At 37.2% G+C, this 19,587-nt stretch overlaps 1 protein-coding gene across 1 annotated transcript in view; it reads right to left on the bottom strand.

Annotated features, from left to right (window-relative positions):
• GRIN2B (glutamate ionotropic receptor NMDA type subunit 2B) overlaps positions 1-19,587 on the bottom strand; it is a 307,343-nt gene that overhangs the window by 224,473 nt on the left and 63,283 nt on the right. Inside the window, exon 2 of the mRNA XM_081958742.1 lies at positions 15,491-15,919. Within this exon, the coding sequence (XP_081814868.1) occupies positions 15,491-15,901 (411 nt within the window). The 5' untranslated portion in view covers positions 15,902-15,919. The remainder of the gene's footprint in view (positions 1-15,490; positions 15,920-19,587) is intronic.

Here is a 19,587-nt window from a genome sequence, read left to right as displayed (position 1 = left end):
ATATCCAGAATGACAGTAGGAGTTTGCAGCGGAGAGTTTGGAAGACTGGGTTGAAGATGCCAATTCAGCAGAGAAAAATAAGGTTTACATAAGGAGGAAAAACATAGGACATATACAAGGTGGGAAATTCATGGCTTGGAAACACTACATCTGAAAAGGACTTGGGTAATGTCATTGATAACAAGATGAGTATATTAGACAGCTGCTAGGAGGGCAGTAGTGGAAGAAGCATTATATTAAAGATTCATGAAACCATTATTCCTTTCTGTTTAGGATTGGTGAGACCACACATCAGAGGTGGGTTGCTGTGGCGGGAAGCTCCGCCAGGATGCGTCTGTGCGTGCGCAGAAGCATTGCGCACACAAGCGCGCACACAAGCACGAGCGAACCGGTAATAAACCGGTTAGCAACCCACCACTGGCACACATGTATATAATTCTGAACACCATATTTCCACAACAATATTGACATATTAAGAGGGTTCAGAGGACAGCAAGGATGATACAAGAACTTGAGGAAATGCTCTACGAGGATAAATTAAATGAGAGGTCATTGGTGCTGCCTAAGCTTGGTTGTTATCTTGTAGTTGTTTCATTTCATAAACTAGATGGCATCATCCAAATAATGTTACCTAGTTTGGGTAACAAAATGTCTGCAAGAAAATAAACAAGCTCGGAGAATTCCAAGGACCCCTCATATCAACCCTGAGTTACAAATATTCTCCTTTATCAGGATATGTCAAAGGAAGCTGGGAGGTTCAGTCTGGAGGAAAGAAGCTGCAAAAGTTAGCCAAGTTTAGTATATTAAGAGAAACGATATGAAAGATGTTCAAGAACTTTTTTCCAGTGGTCACAGACGATAGGACCAAGAGTAATGTTGCAGCTACCTAGGTTTCATGTAAATATAAGGAAAACACTTTTTGACAGTAAGACATATGTAACATGGGAAAAGTCTACATATAGAGAGACTGTGATCTCCACATCTGAACATTTTAAAGAAAAGAATGGATAGCCACTTCACTCTAATTGGTTTTCATGCACCTTGTAGAAGATTGAACTAGATGATCTTACTTGCCCCTTCCAACTCTACGAGTTTATGATTCAGATAAAATTTCTTCTACTCTTTGGCATGTCCCTATCCATTAAATTTCTAATTTTCATAATAGAAAAAGAATAATTAGGAATACAATTTTGAGAGGACCTGGAATTTTATACCTCAGCAAGCATTTTTCAGAAATGTTTTTAAAAGTAGAGAGTTCTCTTTTGGATGCTTATTATATCTTCTATAAGACCTCACTTCTGTTTTTGTTACGATTATTTTGAGGAAGAGAAAACATTAAATAGCATTCTCAATATTTAGGTAATATAGAACAAGTAAAAGAAGAATCGGTGTCTTGAATTGTGTGCAAACACCTGGATATAATCATGAGAGCTAACATATTCGCAAGTAAGCTAACCATAGATTAAAATGAATAATTTTCATTAATTAATTTATAAATGCATAAGCAATGCTTGGAGTAAAATATCTTAAGATCCACTTAAAAGAATAATATAATAAACTTCCAAAGCATATACTTTCCCAAAGATAAACTCTCAGCAACACATTAAAAAATGGATAAGTGTCAATATATCATTAGCTTCCTTCATATCCTGTTTTAAAAGGTAAAGGTTCCCCTTGCACATATGTGCTAGTCGTTCCCGACTCTAGGGGGCGGTGCTCATCTCCGTTTCAAAGCCGAAGAGCCAGCGCTGTTTGATGACAATTCCATGGTCATGTGGCTGACATGACTAAATGCCGAAGGAGCACGGAACGCTGTTACCTTCCCACCAAGGGTGGTCCCTATTTTTCTACTTGCATTTTTATATGCTTTCAAATTGCTAGGTTGGCAGAAACTGGGACAAGTAATGGGAGCTCACTCCGTTATGCAGCGCTAGGGATTCGAACCACTGAACTGCCGACTTTTCGATTGACAAGCTCAGCGTCTTAGTCACTGTTTGCTAATGGCAAAAAATATATGATAGCCCTTCTATCTTCTCTAAGTCTACTTGTTAAAAGGACCATTTACTATACAAACAGTTGCAATAAATTCCCTACTGAACAACTTAAACCTGCATCACCCCTCTCTAGGAACCAGAAAAAAAAGGGAATACAAAGAAACAAATGCAAAGAGAAGTGCCACAAAGAAACAATAACACTTAGAAAATATACAGCACTTTGTATTTTGAAAGTATTACCATACAAATAGTATTACGGTAAGTAAAAAGCAGTTAATGAGAGATAGCAAAAAAAGTGCTAAAGCAAAAGCAGTACACAGGATGGGGGAATTAGAAAAAAACAAGAAATGAAATGTTCACAAATGCTCACTTTCTGACAATTTAGTGCATTATAGTTCCAAAATCCCAATTCTGTTTATCCTTCCAGAGATGAAAGATATAGTTACCCTGAAGAAGGGTGCCCAAATTTAGATAAGAATATCTCCATATGTGAGAAATATGTATTAATCAAGCAGCAGCAATTCAGAAATTTGGCAATGATTTTAGTAGTTTTTGTCTCAAGAGGATGTTAGTCAATACAGTTTGGACATTAAAAGAAAGTAATTGGTTGCTCTACGGTTCTTTCTTTGCCCCACCTCAAGCTGAATGGGAAAAAGAGGCTTAGCCCTTGTGGGTGATGCCCCCCTTTTTCTAAGATGCTCTGTAATTTGGAATGCTTTGTGGTGTAATGCTCTGGACAATCAATAGACAGGGAGCTATAAGTAGGCAACTCATTTAGAAGCACAATGCAATGGAACGAGACTGGAAGGGAGCAGAGTTTCCTGGAACAAGTACAGGTGGCAAGAATTCTGAAGAGCAACACTCAACTTCTGTCTTTTTTTCCTGTTAAGGGCCATATGAATAAATACCAGGTATCTAAAAATTCACAAACATTTGGTACAGTGGTGGGATTCAAAGATTTTTACTACCAGTTCTGTGGGTGCCGCTTGGTGGGTGTGGCTTGGCTTGGTGAGTGTGGCTTAGTGGGTGTGGCTTGGTGGGCATGGCAGGGAAGGATACTGCAAAATCCCCATTCCCTCCCTACCCCACTAACCTGCTTTCTAGCTCCATTCTCCTTTGCAGGGCAACAAAAGAAGACCCAGCTGATCAGCTGGGACTTGGGAGGCAGTGAATAGATCGGGGGCAGGGCCAGCCAGAAGTGGTATTTGCTGGTTCTCCAAACTACTCAAAATTTCCACTACCTGTTCACTAGAACTGGTCAGAACCGGCTGAATATCACCTGTGATTTGGTGGTATTAAAGCTGGGGTTTTTTATTTTAGAAAATCTGATTTGCTAGGTTTTCCTAGCCTAGAGTACATATACTGTATTTACAAGTTGCATGAAGGTATAGGCTCATAGACTTTGCAAAATGTATTGTCCATGTATTTGAAAATACAAGCAAATGAGTAGTTTCATTGTGAACTGCCTTTCTATGGAGCAAGAAAATCCTTTCTTCTTGCTGCTGAAACCACAGCAGAGATCTAGATATTCCTGCATCCTTTATAAGTTTAGAAGCAACTTTTCTATCTGAGCCCTTGTACACACAGTAGAGAAGAAATGTATGACTTTTTTGAAAGACCAGCGTTGACATTCATAGCCACACATTGCACAAACAAAGCTTACCTCAGAGAACAGAAACCTACTGAATTCAGGCTAGCTAGGATGGATGGCAGTTTGAGTTTTATACTTGGAGTGTCACTACTCCAAAATCCTTGACCTCTCTTTTTAGTCCTCAGCAATTATATTTCCGCTTGGACTGATAAATCAATCAAACTTATACAGCTGATTTTTGTAATCTCATATCGAAAGTAACTCTAACAACCCTATATATTAATGTAATTCCCACTGAGTTTAGTGAAGCTTAAAGCCAGGCATGTGAATATAAGTTTTATACATTTAACTTGATAAGTATGTCATCTTACTCTTCAGAATTCACTCACTATCATAAACCAAACTATATCCCAAATATTAGTTTCATTTATTTATTTGGAAGATATACTACTCATCCTGCCAACAAAAGTGTGTATAATCAAAGCTATGGTTCTTTTCCAGTTGCAATGTATGGCTGTGAAAATTGGACCATAAGAAAGGCTGAGTGCCAAAGAATTGAGGCCTTTGAACTATGATGCTGGATAAGACGCCTACGAGTCCCTTGAAGTGCAAAGCAATCAAACCGGTCAGTCCAAGAGGAGATCAACTCTTATTGCTCTTTAGAAGGCCAGATCCTGAAGATGAAACTCAAATACTTTGGCCACCCAATGAGAAGGAAGGACTCACTGGAGAAGAGCCTAATGCTGGGAAAGATTGAGCGCAAAGGAAGAAAGGGACGACAGAGAATGAGGTGGCTGGATGGAGTCGCTGAAGCAGGCGGCATGAGCTTTAACGGACTCCAGAGGATGGTAAAGGACAGGAAGTCCTGGAGGAGTGTTGTCCATGGTGTCGCAATGGGTCGGACACAATTTCACAACTAACAACAACTACTACTCACACCATAGCCACAAAAAAGCAATGTTATTATTATCTGCTGGTAGTCACGTTGCTGAGATGGGCAACCATATAAATTAAAATATTTTTTTAATAAAGAAAAACTAATGATATTCATATACATACAAAAAAAACTGAATAGGTCTGGAGTCTCCCAGAAGTAGCAAAGGGCACCAATGTGCCCACAGATATCTCCCTTGGCACTCAGTTTATTTTATTTTTAAATAGGATGCTGGCATGTTGCAGGAACCACCCCACCCCCAAGCTCCCAATTTCACCATTATTTGCAGGGATCCTTTAGGCCTTAGACTGGGAATAGTTTCTTAGATAATCGAAATTCTAAAAGTGTGAACTGTTTGAAAATGTGGCAGCATATCCAGAAAAGAGACAAAGCCCTGCAGATGTAGTACAAAACATCAGGTAGGCTAAAATAGCATTCTGATCAATCAGAATCTAGTAACCAGTTATGTCCCCATGGCAACCCTTTTGAGAATTGGAAAGTCAGTCTCCCATTCTAACATTGCAGGACTCTTTTTGCAGCCTTTCTTCCTGTGCCACAGTAAAATCAGAAGTTAATCAACTTAGCTACAGAAGAGCTGTGACATCTTAAGAACAAAGGGGCCTAGTGCCAATCCTGGATCAGCTCCTGGAGCATAACTAATGCTGCAACAAGAGAATCACTGAATAATGCCTTAAATTATCTGAGTCCAAAAGAAGAGGGCTACACTTACGGGATCTGTTTTGCTGGCTAAAATCCCTTCTAGAACCTCAAAAGCAAGAGGTCATTCTTGTGATATCTGACTTTCACGACATGAAATAAGCATGAATATTTAAGAGAATTTGTACAATGATTATACAATAAGTAGTCTCAGAAAAATTCATGAGTAATTACATATTTGTGCCAACATGCAGAGGCTGACATTTGCAAGTATAATAGTAGAAGCTTTCATCATATCCAAATGCCCGTTTAAAAAATTCTGCTCTGTAATGTTACCAAAATACACCCAGTATGTTCTTTACATTACTTAGCATGTGAACCTGATGGAAATTGATTTATTTCTTCAATCATTTTTTCCTGCTGCCCTTTAGTATGTAGAAATAAACTTAAGTGTTCATCTTGTTTATTAAGTTAGATCATCATTTCCCAAGGTTTTCCTTTATAAGAATTAGTATAAAGTGATATACGTTACCACTTAAAGCTTTTGTGAACTATATCATTTTAAATATTCGTAAGGAAGCCTATAGCTGATAGGAGTCAAACTTAAGACATATTTAAAAAACACAGCTATTTCTAGTAATTTACTAGGGTCACTCACAAACACCACCACGGTTCTTCACAGAACAACTGCAGTATTCTTATACTACAAATTTGTGATTTCTGCCACATTGATATCTACATCTGAGATAGGGATATTCAGTAAGAATATTGTATCTACGTGTTTTGTTTGTTTTTAAATGTCACCGTATTGTTCAGCGGATTCTGTGTTCACTTCAGTTCCTCTCTTTCTGGAGCTACAACCTGCATTTATCATACAACCTGCATTTATTTTGACATACTTCGTCAAAAACTTTCAATTTTTCATTTATGAAACTCGTGGATTCAGGCCAGATTCTCTTTATCACTTCAACTTTTGATGTATTTTTGCATGAATACCCTGTCTACCATATAGCATGTTATATCTTGCACTCCGAGGGTGTGCTTCAGCGGAGCTTTGCAATGTAATTTCTCATCCATTATCCATCTTTAGCTCCATGTAAGAATATTTACTGTTCCCTGAATTTTTTTTAAAAAGTTATCAAGAAATATGTTCTAAAATCTGACTTACATTTTGTTTGTGCTCAATTTTGCTGCGCTCCTAATCGTTTTTGTCAGAATATCCTGAGCATTTAACCCCATTTAAGAATTAACCACTGAACACTTGATTTTTTTCCAAAGAGGAATATATTAGTTGAATTGTAATCTCTGCTGTTAGAGTAGTGTACCATAATCACTACATACCACAGTGTCTAGTAGTAGCTGCTTTTTTTTTTGAAACGTAGGGGTAGCACAGAGTAATTGCTGAAGTTATTTGTCACGTATGTGTTATTCACTCACAAAACAACTAAAAACTGAGAAGAATGTCCTTTAATAGGATATAAAATGTAAACTTTAAAAAGCCTTTAAAAGAGTTTATTTTTAACAGCAAGCACTCTGTTGTGCTCCAGGTATAGCTACAAAAATACTGTTTTGTAATTAAGGATAAAATAGATTATGGACATACTTTCAATATTAGCTTTAGCTGAGAAATTTCTTAATAGCTTAGGGCCAAAATATCTAAAATATGCGTCCAGAGGGAAAAACTTCTAAGACCCAAGCCCAGGCAGAACATTTATAAATATTGCAAACTTTCCTTTGCTTGAGATATTCTAGCATAGTATGATATATTGTATGTTGTCTTGCTAACAAAGAAACATAAATAACATGTTACATATGTTTATTATAAGCAATGAAAACACATATCAAACGATAATAGATAATCTATTACTTAAAAATAAATAAAGCTAAATGGAAAAATTGAAAGATTAGGTGTTTCCCAAGTACTTTTGGTGATTAAATGTACTTTAAATATTTTAATGTGTACAATGTAATTTTAACTCTATATTAAAATTCATGATTAATCTATTCTTCTGAATATGGTGTCAGTATATGCAAAACTATAACATTATAATTGAAATTTGCAGAATATGTTGATACACATACAAAACTCCTAAGCGTGAAGCGTATATGTCCTTCATTCACAAGTCAGTTACAATGCTAAAGAAGTTGAACAATGGACTACAAGTGGCCAATCAGCAGTTATGAGCTATCAGATGACATCAGTTTATCTATCGTTCATCTTTATTCACCTACTAGGTAAAATGGGTCTCTTTAGCAATAGAACACCATACTTCTACAGTATTAGTTTTAAGACAACAGACAAGCCATCGTCTTAAGTCACTGCTATCCATACTTTTTACATTCACTTTTCTCTTATAAGCTTCCATTGAGTAAAATGATGATAGAAGCTCCTTTTACTTTGAAGTCTGTTCTAGCTTGACTTGCTACACAGTCTTCTTGCTGACTAGGGATTGTACTTTACGTCTTTTCTTTCTTTAGCCATGAAGAGTGATTATCAAACTAGTAGGACTGAGCTCCCTTGAGGAAAAACTTTGAGAAGATGCTTGCTTGCTTTCTTGCTTGCTTGTTTGCTTCTTTGCTCTATTGCTCATTAATTAATTAATTAATTAATTAATTAATTAATTAATTAATTAATTCACTCACTCACTCACTCACTTTATATAGCCATCAATCTCACATACAGGTCTCTGGGTAGCTCTAAATAATTTAAAACATCTCCCCAAAATGAGAAAATTACAAATAAAAAGCAAATAAAAATATAAACATGATAAAATCATTAAAACCAATATTATCTGCTGCAATATTCACATCATTCAATATAACCATTGAGCAGATTCTACACTACAATTAGATGACCAAACTTGGTTGTCAAAACCAGCCTTTCAAAAAGCCAGTAAGGTAAGGATCAATGTAATCTCCAGAGGGATTGTTCCAAAGGGTGATGGGTAGTAGGATAGAAAAGGTTCTCCTCAGGGTCCCATCAGACAACTTTCCTTAACAAATGAGACACAGATATGTTGGACCTAATGGAATGGGTAGGTATAACAGGGGAGAGGCAGTCCCTCAAATAATAGTATACTATAATAATAATTTATAGTTCATAACTAGCACCTTGAACTGAATTCAGAAGCATAGTGGCAGCCAATGTACTTCACAGAGCAGAATTATAGTGTGCTGCATGAGGAAGACACATAACTACACATCACCACATTTCGTGCCAGCTGCATCTTCTGAATACTCCTCAGTCTCACAGTATATAGAGTGTATTACAGTAATTCATGGAAGGTGACCAAGGCATGAATGACTCAGATTAGAGTATCCAGATTCAAAAATGGGTGCAACTGGTGCAAAACCCAAAGTTGTGCAAAGATCCTACTGGTTACCACTGCCATCTGCTCTTCAATCAGGAGTTGTGAGTAAAGGAGATTTCTCACAAGGCCTGTTTGGAGGAGTGCTACCCTACCCAGAGCAAGATATCAGTGTTAATTTGGAGCAAGAGGTTCTGCCCTCTACTCCTGTTTTGCAGGATCCTGGAGGATTCACTTCTCTGCTCCTGCTCCTGTTAAACATCTACATGAAGCTGGGGGAAGATCATTTTCTGCCATGGGATGAGGTATCACTAGTATGCTGAGGATACTTAGTTATACATCTCTGCTTCTGGTGAATTAAGTGATGTTGTACGTGACTTATCTCGCTGGAGGTTTCCAAAACACAAAGGCATTCAATCTTGCTAGGTTGAGATGAAGCATGTTGTTCCCCATTCCAAACTCAACAGTGAAGAATGGAAGCACAGCTCCTATCTTGCTCACGCCTGAGGTAATCCAGTAGTGCAGCCAATGTTGTTTCAATGTCATACCCAGGTTTGAAACCCGATTGGTAGAGTTCCACATAATCCATTTCATCCTTGATTCTCCGAATCTGTTCCATAACCATCTTTTCAATGACATCCCTAAAAATGGAAGACTGGACACTAGATAGAAATTGTCCAATATAGTTGTATCTACCAATGGCTTTTGAGGAAGGGGTGAACCAATGACTCTTTAATTGATGTGCATAATGAAAGTCAGAATGAGCATATCTTCAAGCACAATTACTCTTCAGCTGAAGACAGACATTAAGAAATTGCAGAACCATGATTGTTTTTAATAGATATGTATCTTCAGTCACATGGGTGCTTGCATGCATCTCCTCTGTCTGGAACCTACTTCCATCCTTGTTCTCTTGAGGTAATAAATAATGACTGCACCTAAATTGTGGGAGTTTCTGATCTAGGAAGCTATATTTGGTCCTCTCTACTAGCCTTCTTCTGTTTGGGTGCACACTTGCTTATCAACACTTGTTTTACATAATGAATGGCAAGTTTTAGTTTGTTTTTTTATTGCATCTGCTCAAGTTTTTATTTATTTATTGGAATGTTTATTGTATTTTATTAGATGTAATTCTACTTGGACACCCTGAGTAACGCAAAAGTATATATAATGAACAATTAATAAAATACATAAACCATCCAACAGCTATATGCTCAACACAGAAAAATGTGATGCTACATCCATTTCATCACCTAGCTATGAAATGTTGTTAGTCACTAACCTTCTAAATGTGAAATAAGCTAGAAAATGAAGCGAATTTAGAAGCCATTTAACCTTTTAAACCAGCTCTAAGATGTAGTGTGCAGTGATTAAGTGAAGGAAAACTTATTTAAAAGACCCATGATACAGCCAATCAGATTAAGTCAACTTTGGTTTTCACTATTTTTACTTACTTAGTTTTTAATAATTCAGTGGAAGGGGGATGATTTTATAGAGCAATATAAAGATTGCTTATTCCAAATAATTGTTAATGGTTGCAAAATAAACAAATATTCAAAAGAATTTTCCCACCTGCCAAGGAATATCTGCCTGCTGCACAGTTTTAGAAGCACAATATTTCATTTCAGGAGCAACCTATTTTGAAAAAAGAATATGTACTTCCAAATTCCAGCTACTCACATGAAAAATATAGGATATGGACAATGACATTCAAAGGAAAACAAGTTGGAAGATATCTTGTTTACAATTTATATGGACTGTAATTCATTCCACCCTTATTTTTCAGACCTTGTGACCTGAAGATGAATTTATAATCCCACAACAATGATGTAGCATAAATAAATAGATGAAACAATCCAGCAATGACAAAAAGTATCAATGTGATTATTAATCAGACACAGGAAGACAGCAAGGGTCAAGCACCAACCATGCAGGCATAGAGCTGCTAATTGGTCAATTACATTCGTTTGTAGCCAACCAGTAGCTATTAATTAGGCATTGCTGATTTTACTCTTCTTGGGCTTATCCTCATTGCCTTGTTGCCAGAACAGACCCACAACCATTATTTAAGATAGGAACAGATGGGTGTTACCCTGTATTTACCCTCTACTCACCATGAATGCAACGTTCAGCATGCTTCCCGGTTACACTTTTAAAGTACTCTTTTCCCACTATGTCACCTCAGATGCTTCTATCTATATGGCTAGAGCAGGATACAGGGACATGCGGTCAGGGAAGGCAGGGGAGGCAGAGCCTCACCGCTCTCATCATGAAAAGAAAAAAAAGGGAAAGGGGAAAAGGCACACGTGGTCCGATTCCCTGCCTCCCTGAGTCAACATGAAGGGGACCACGGAGCGCGCTCTGCCGGCTCGCACTCCGCGGTCCCCTTCATGTTGACTCAGGAAGGCAGGGAATGGGACCACGTGTGCAGGAGACTGAGGCTGCCTCAGCCTCCTGCACACGTGGTCCCATTCCCTGCCTTCCTGATAACGTCACCAGCCTCACCAGCCATAAACCTCACCGCACGTCACTGGCAGGATACTCCCTTAAAATTAACCACAGCAGTTCATTGGCTACTTCACAGAGGTAGCAACATCCCCTCAATTGAGTCAATACTGTAGTTCAAGGATGTCAAACTGGTGGCCCACAGGCCAGAAGCATCACACACAGGCCATACCCACTCCAGCTCCGCAAAGGGGAAAATGCTGTGATACGTCACATGACAGCAACGCGACACTGCGAGTTGGACATCCGTACTGTAGTTGTAGTTGTAGTCTTACATTTCCTGGGTAATTTTTTTTACTACAGTAGTGCAATTAGCACATAGAATGTTGCAGTTTAAAACTCAGCAGATTTTTTTTAAAGTCGTATTTGTCTTCCTCTGAACCACCTAGCTTTTCCCCTGGGCTTTAAAAAAAATGGAAAAATTCAGCAATGAACCATTTCATTGTTTCTTCTGACCCTTGAAGTTAAAATGTTTTACAGCTTGGAAAACAGTGAAGCAAATGCCCATAGAAATAATTTAAACATAAATAAACATTAAGTATGCAGTGAGAAGGTGGGGACTTTCTATGAACTAATTTGGAAAGCAGTAGTGAGACCTCTGCTTAGATACTTAACTAATTTAGGATATGCACTCTAAAAGCTGATCTATGATTTCTGGTAGTGTAATGAAGGCACGATAAGATGCGGGGAGCAAATCTCAGTATCTTAAGAGGTAATGGTAAACCAACATTACTAGGCACAGGAGAAAAAAGTCCCTCTGAGTACATCCTCATTCCTTCTGTGAAAATCTCTGCAACATAATTTCATGATTATTTTTCAATAAAAACGACCCTACAAGCAAACCCGGTTTGTCCATTGGGCCGTTTTTAGTCCTCCGGAGCCTTCAGGTTTGCTCGTAGGGTTATTTTGCATTCTCTAGAGCCTTCAGGGAAGCCTCCGAAAGGCCCCTGAAGATTCTGGAGGGCTTAAACCGGTCCTACGAGCAAACTGGAAGTACATTCCTGAACTTCCGTTTTGCCCGTAGGGATGGGTTTTTGCACTCTGGAGGCTTCAGGGAAGCTCTTGAAGCCTCTGGAGGGCCTCTGGGGGGGGCAGGGAGGTGGTTATCACCCTCCCCAGGCTCCTATAAAGCCTCTGGAGCCTGGGGAGGGCGAAAAATGGCCTCAAAAAAGGCTAGTCAGCTGGCCAGCACACGCATGCACACTGGTCAGCTGACAGGACAACACATTGTGTGCCCTGACAAATGGCTCCATGTGCCACCTGTGGCATGCGTGCCATAGGTTCGCCATCCGGGTCTAGTCTTTGCTCCCTACTCTCTAATTATCCATCCTGGCTTTACTGTCAATGAATTTTTCGTATGTTTACATTTCAATTCCTTTTTAATGCTTTACATATATTTTCACTAGAAAATGGCTTACAAAAAAATTTGGATTGTGCAGAGATGGACAAATTAACACTAAAATTAAAAGATAAAGAAGAGTCAGAATATTATGAAATATGGAACATTTGGTACAAATGGCTGCAAAACAAGAATAAGATTAATTAAGTCAAAAAACAATTATATATGTGTGAAATATGTTTTCATATATATATTTATACACATATATATATAAATGTGTATAAAGATGTGGAAACATAGAAGTGAAATAATATATACATGTATTGGTATGATGACATAATAATGTTGATATAATGATTGTAAGGTGTTGTAGAAGGGGAAAAATAATTTTAAAATCTGCTTAAAAAAAAGAAAATGGCTTAAAGAAATAAATATTAGATAACTTTCCCATGGAATGTAGCCTTCACTCCACTGCATTTATTTATTTTATTATTTATTAATCTAATTTATATAGCCACCATTTCACCAAAAGCAATTCTGGGAGACACAAAATAATCAAATAAAACAATAATAGTAAAATATAAAAATCCATATTAATAAATATCATAAAAACCCAAGAGCTATGTTAGTTCAGAGCTTAACTGCCTACATACATACATTCTTCCTTCTTCGTTGTTTTACTTATTTCTTGCCCTGATTTCTATCCTTATTTTAAAGATATTTGTCTGAAATTGTTTGGCTATATCACGGGTGTCAAACTAGCCACGTCATGTTGCCATCACGTGATGTTTTGTGACAATTTCCCCATTCGCAGAGCTGGGGTGGGTGTGGCCTGCATGTGACGCATCCAGCCTGCAGGCTGCCAGTTTGACACCCCTGGGCTATATAAAGGCATATATCAATGCAAATTTATAACTGTTTTACATTCTAAATCTGAAAGTGCATTTGCTTGGTCATAATAAAACATATACCATGCAATTACACACCTCCTACAATTACCAATTCACTAGCTATGTCAGTCTGCTGCAAGAAAAACAGCAAAGAAACTTCCAGCACTTTCACAAGTCAATTTATTGTGTTCACTATTCTGGACTACAGTAAATTTATGTCATAATGAAATTAGTTTTTACAGCGCTAAAAGGTTTTTTGCTGATTGTGAAATTAATATTTATACACTAGATTAGCATAGCAGTGTTATTTTCATTATCATGCTACATACATCTACTTCATTCTATCAAAACAGTTTATGTTTTTTTTTCCTCCTGAAAAATGCTGGCAGGCATGTAATTTCAATTCTCTCTTCCTTTGGACCTCATTCCCTGTGAGCATTTATAATCAGATTCAATAGGCAACACGCTGTATTACAGAAATCATTTACATTAATGGGGACAGATATGGAAAACATAAATCTTAGAGTCCTCAAACAAATTATCTTTTATAGAGCAAAGTGAAAGGCAGACTGAATAAAGGAAAAGCTTCCTTATGTTTCTTTAATTGAGGTGGAAATATTTGACTTCTAGGTGTACAATTGGACAATTTGTATACTTAATCTGAAAAGTCTCTAAAGCTGTTTTAAAGTGCAGTGATAACATAAAAACTCTCCAGCAAACAACTTAGGTTTTCCTTTTATTCAGTCTGAATCACGACCCAAGAACTTGACCTCTGTGTCTTTCCCCAAAGTCAGCAAACTATAGCTATTACAAATAAAAGCCACTGATAACGACAAAGCTGTGTTTTACCTCCATTAATAATTGAGATCACCAATGCCACCATTTCAATTACTATAGGAGGATTTCATCTTTTAAAATAAAAGTTTTTTCCTGTTTGCATATGCCACCATTCTAATTGCTTTTTTAATCCCACTATTCTCAGCATCATGCTATAAAGAAATTCCTTCACCCCAAATCCAAAGTTTTTGAGACCAAATATTTTGGGCTTGATGCTACTTTTCCTCTATTTTGGGGGCGGGGGGAGCAGTTTGAACAGCCAGCAGCAGTTCTAGCCACCATAGAAACAACTAAACTGAAACTTCAAAAGGGAATGAGAGGAAGAAAAACATTCTCATAACCCAGCAAATGTGTAACTAACTTGATGAGGGAAGAAAAAGAGGATGTCCCTCAATAAGTCACTTTGCAGACTGTTGAAACATGGGTTTATATCTTACATTTATGCCTAACAGGAAAGGATACACAGTACTGTCTCTCCCTTAAGACCAAGAGAGACAGTTGGCATTATCTACTTCTATGGGTCTACGGATCTGCCACTTCTTTACACACAAAAATCATCCAATTACTTAGAATTGCCATTGCCCGATGGCCAATCTCAAGAGGTCAACATTAATTCTGCTAATGGGAAATGGAATACTATGCTATATCAACATTCGTACCACAGAAAGGTTCAATCCAAGGAAACTATAGCACAGGAATACAATAGGTAATTGTAAGAACTGATACCCTACTTAATGAAGAGATTAGTCTCTACAGTTGAAATAACAGAATAACACTAATTAATTTGGAAGGATTAATATAATAAAGGGGGCAAACATTATATTAGAATGCAAACAAGGGAGTTTACCAAATCTTTCTGCATATACATATGTTCATAGCATGCCATGATTTAGATTATATAGATTCAGATCTATGATATGTAAATTATCAGTCCCCTGGCCATCAAAGGAATTTAGATTATCTGTAATATCTTCTAGTTTTGAAAGTCATGTTTTTTCTCCTCTAATCAACTCAGTCAGCTCTGCATTGATAGCATTCTTGTAATTCATATATTCATATCTTTTAAATTAAACATTATATGAAAATAATCTGGGATATTTTCTTTTTAAAAAATAAAGCAACCTCAAAATCTATGAGCAATAGCTTCCCAGCAGCTTTGTAAAACTTGGAAAATCAAGATCTTTAAAGTTGTCTCTAGATAATTTTCAAATCAGTAGCATATTTTCTCTTGCTCTAATTCTATCTGCCTGTCTGTCTATGGTATAATTTTGTGAATTGTTGCATTGGTAAATGAATAATAAAAAAAACAATATTTGCTGAATTGATATAAACTCCAACCTACGGCATCCATAATGGGAACCTTGACATCACTATCATCTAGGACCATAATGGAAGATAGCCCTTAGGATTTACAGTGCAATAACCTATAATTTACCTTGTCTGCCATGATCATAGAAGAGCCTCCATGGATTCCTAGAATGGGTGTTAGGGTCTGGGCAGAAATGAAGTCCAGGATCTGGGCAATAGCTTCCTGGTCAGTATCATCAGCAAACACCACACCTTGCACCCTCCGTTCAGACATGATATCGCAGATGCGGGTGATAATGCTCTTGGGATCTGTTTCATTCATGGCAACGAGTTCCACCCGAGGTATGAGAGAGAGGTGATGGAAATCATCCTTCTTGTGGGCATCTGTAATAGCTACTTCATCAGAGGTACCCACCAAGACGACAGCAATGCCAATGCTGGGATGGTTCTTTTGAGCCCAAGCCATACCGCCTGTTGTTGCTAAGACTGCCAGCATAAGCCAGAATTTTGAAGAATAGCACTCTGCTCTGGGCCTCATCTTCAGCTCTTACACTCCCTGAAATGAGACAAAAAACAAAAGTTACAATAATTATATATATATATATATATATATATATATATATATATATGTGTGTGTGTGTGTGTGTGTGTGTGTGTGTGTGTGTGTGTGTGTGTGTGTGTGTGTGTGTGTGTGTGTGTGTATGTATGTATGTATGTATGTATGTATGTATGTATGTATGTATGTATATATATATATATATATATATATATATATATATATATATATATATATATATATATATATATATATATATATATATATATATATATATATATATATATATATATATATATATATGACAGAGATTTAGGCATTCACAGGCATACACTTTTAGCCATATTACTTATGGAAAGAACCGTGTTGGTGCAGTGGTTAAAATGCAATATTGCAACTAATTCTGCTGACAGTCAGCAATTTGATCCTGACCAGCTCAAGGTTGCCTCAGCCTTCCATCCTTCCAAGGTTGGTAAAATGAGGACTCAGATTGTTGGGCATTATGATGACTCTGTAAACCCCTCAGAGAGGGCTATAAGGCACTATGAAGTGGTTTATAAATCTAAGTGCTATTGCTATGAAGATACAAATTATTGGTCGATACAACTCTACATTTTTTTATTTTGATTGACAGAGACTTTCCAAGGTTTCCATGCTCCTTTCCAAGAAGTTTTTTTCTCAGCCCATTTTCTAACATTGATTAATATCCCCAAAACACAGAGCGGGAGGGAGAAATATCTGGTATTCTGATATAACCAAAAGTTATTTCAACAATCATTGAGGAAAAACTTTTTAACTTTACTTTGTGAATAAAAGTATATGGGGGAGGACTAAGGCTCTGATCAGGGACAGAATAATCAAATATGTAGTCACCAACTATTGTTGAGACATTAATGTCCTCTGGTGATCCCTGTGAAATTATTTTAGTTACAGCTCTAGATTATAATTAAATTCATTTTTGCCTTGCCTCCCTTTTTTTTTTCCAAAAAAACCTTGCCAGCAGCTTCCCCTCCCCCAGAATAATTAAAAAAGAAGGTAAGACAGAATCTTGTGGCGACAAAATGTCTCTCCGATCAAATTGGCATTACTTCAAGAAAGTTTGAAGTATTCTTGTTTTGATAATTTTAATTATAAATTGTCCTAATAACTTTAAGTATTAATTATACAGGCAAATTAATACTTTCCCAATCTATAATTGTAGTGAAAATGTCTTCTGTCAATACTATTTTTTTAAAATAATCCGCTGTTTTCAGAGTCAGTTGTGTTTCTTATTTTCATTTTCAAGAACCGGTACTGGTTGCCTTAGTCTCAAAACTTAGGATTGGTAGACTTTGAGCTAATGGAATAGCCGATATATTCGGATTCATGCCTTGGAAATGTCGTCTTTTTCTAAACAATGAAATGATGAAGACCTATGAAGTCATCGGTGCAACCTTACTAATGCCACAGTCCTCCCTTCAGACACTTTATCTTGTTTTAATAACTTTGAGCTTTTTCCATCTGCAAAGCACTTCCCAAGCCACAGCTAAGTAATCCTCATAGTACATATTGTTATCATTGTTTTCCATGTCTGAAAATCATAGCATTGAGGTTTACCATGTAAATTTTGAGACTTCTTTTATCAGTTAAAAAAAATAGTAGTAACTGGAATGTAATCTGATGCTCAGGCCATAGATCCATGTTACTTACTTTGCTAATATGAAATCCTGAAATGATTGGAAAGTAGTGCTATTCAAATCTAAACTCAGGCCTAATTCTCCTGTGATGATTTATAATATATCACAAGTGCTCAGATTACCATTAAATTCTAAACCTCTTTTCTTTCAATTGCACCAGAAGTTAAGAGCTCAAGGCAACTTGCATAATCTCTTTGATTATAATCCATCCCTAGATTCACCATTAGATTCCACATAAATATCAAGAGCCAGAGGGGGAAATATTACTGACTGCACTGAAGGGAATCCCTTTACTAATAAAGTAGGTGAGAGGAACCTAATACAGTTTTGTATTTCATTTAGTCTAAATAGAACTAAAAAAAATCGCTGCCCATGCAGTAACATCAGTACTGATATAGTGCTGTGATATTAAAATAGTCCTAGAGCAAGGGTGTCAAACTTGATTTCATTGAGGGCCGCATCAGTGTTGTACTTGACTGGGGGGGGGGACAAGGTAGGCGTGGCCAGGGTGGCCATGGCCAGCTCGCCATCACTCGTGTCAGGGGCGCCTATGGCAGCCCGAGCACTCTGCCAGCAAAAACAGGCTCCATTTTTGGCTGTAACAACCTCCTGCAATGCCAGAGAAATTTTCTCTGGCGGAGGCAGAGTGGGTCATTTTTGCTGGCAGAGGCACCAGTCCTTCACTGTTTCCAGGGTGGCCCTGTGGGTCAGATATGCACCCCATGGGCCAGATCTGGCCTCCGGGCCTTGAGTTTGACACCCCTGTCCGAGAGGATGCTGTCACATCATATGCTCCCAGTGGTCCCGATAAAAATATTCTGCACAATCTATCTGTCTTCTCCTACTTAGTGGATTTTCTCCTGAGATTGGTAGAAAAATGTAGAGAAATGGTTTCTAAGTCGAAGACAATGATATATGGATACTTGTAAAATTCCTTGTTATGTTTTACAACAGAAATCCCATCAGCAAGCAGTGATCACGTTAATGGTACTAAAGTTACACATATGTGTGAAACTCACTCAGTGCTTTCAAAAGTTATTGTCAAAATCATTAAGCTATCATTAGACAAATTATCATTCAACAAATGGGTAGCTGTATACAGTAAATTGGACAAATAAATAAAAACAAAATCCAAGAAGATAACAGATATTGCTACTACTGTACTATTTCAAACGAATCAAATCTACTTGCCAAACATGAAAGGAAAGAGTGCATGAAATATCTACTGACATCTCCAAACAAGAAGACCTTGAGAATCTGACAAAATGTATTCCTAATTGATAGGGTAGAACTGTTGCCATCAGATTGGTTGTTGATTGATTATATGCCGTCAAGGTATGTCAGCATTTAATTACCACAGAGATAGACCTACTTTGATGATCAGTTCCTAAACTAGCCCTTCAAATCTTACAATTGTGTACCCATTGTTACTGGAATCAAACCCATTTATATATTTCCTTCCATCTTTCTCCATATTATACACTTATTCAAATAACATCTCTAAATATGACAATTTGAGCCTGATCATTTGTACCTCAAATGAGAACTCTGAATTAATTTGTTCTATGACTATTTTGGCCATACGTTGTATTTTGGGGAGTCTTCTCCAAAACCACAGTTCATCAATTTTCTATCCTGATTCTTCAAAGGCCACTTTTACTTCCAGAGATGACAGAGAAAAACTACTGACTGCGTGATTCTGATCTTTGTAGATATAGACATGTCACTGCATCTGAACATCTTTTCCAAGTCCTTCATTGCTAACCTATTGCTCATTTCTCTGCTGCTATTTCTCTGCTGCTTGTTCCTTTACTGTTAGTAATTAATTGTAGTAGCCATCCACCATTGTCTGTTTATTTTGTAATTATTTTATTATTAAAATGTACATAGCAGCCATCTTAATCAATACCTCTGGGTGGCTAACAAAAAAGGCATAAAACGTAGTATAAAAAATAAAAGGCAACCTATTAAAAAGCATGTCAAGGTACCCTT

This window comes from Natrix helvetica, assembly GCF_964273705.1.
Source record: "Natrix helvetica genome assembly, chromosome: 6".
In the NCBI taxonomy this organism is placed as follows: Eukaryota; Metazoa; Chordata; class Lepidosauria; order Squamata; family Natricidae; genus Natrix; species Natrix helvetica.
The sequence above is the reverse complement of the archived record's forward strand: the minus strand, read 5'-3'. Positions and strand labels throughout refer to the sequence as shown.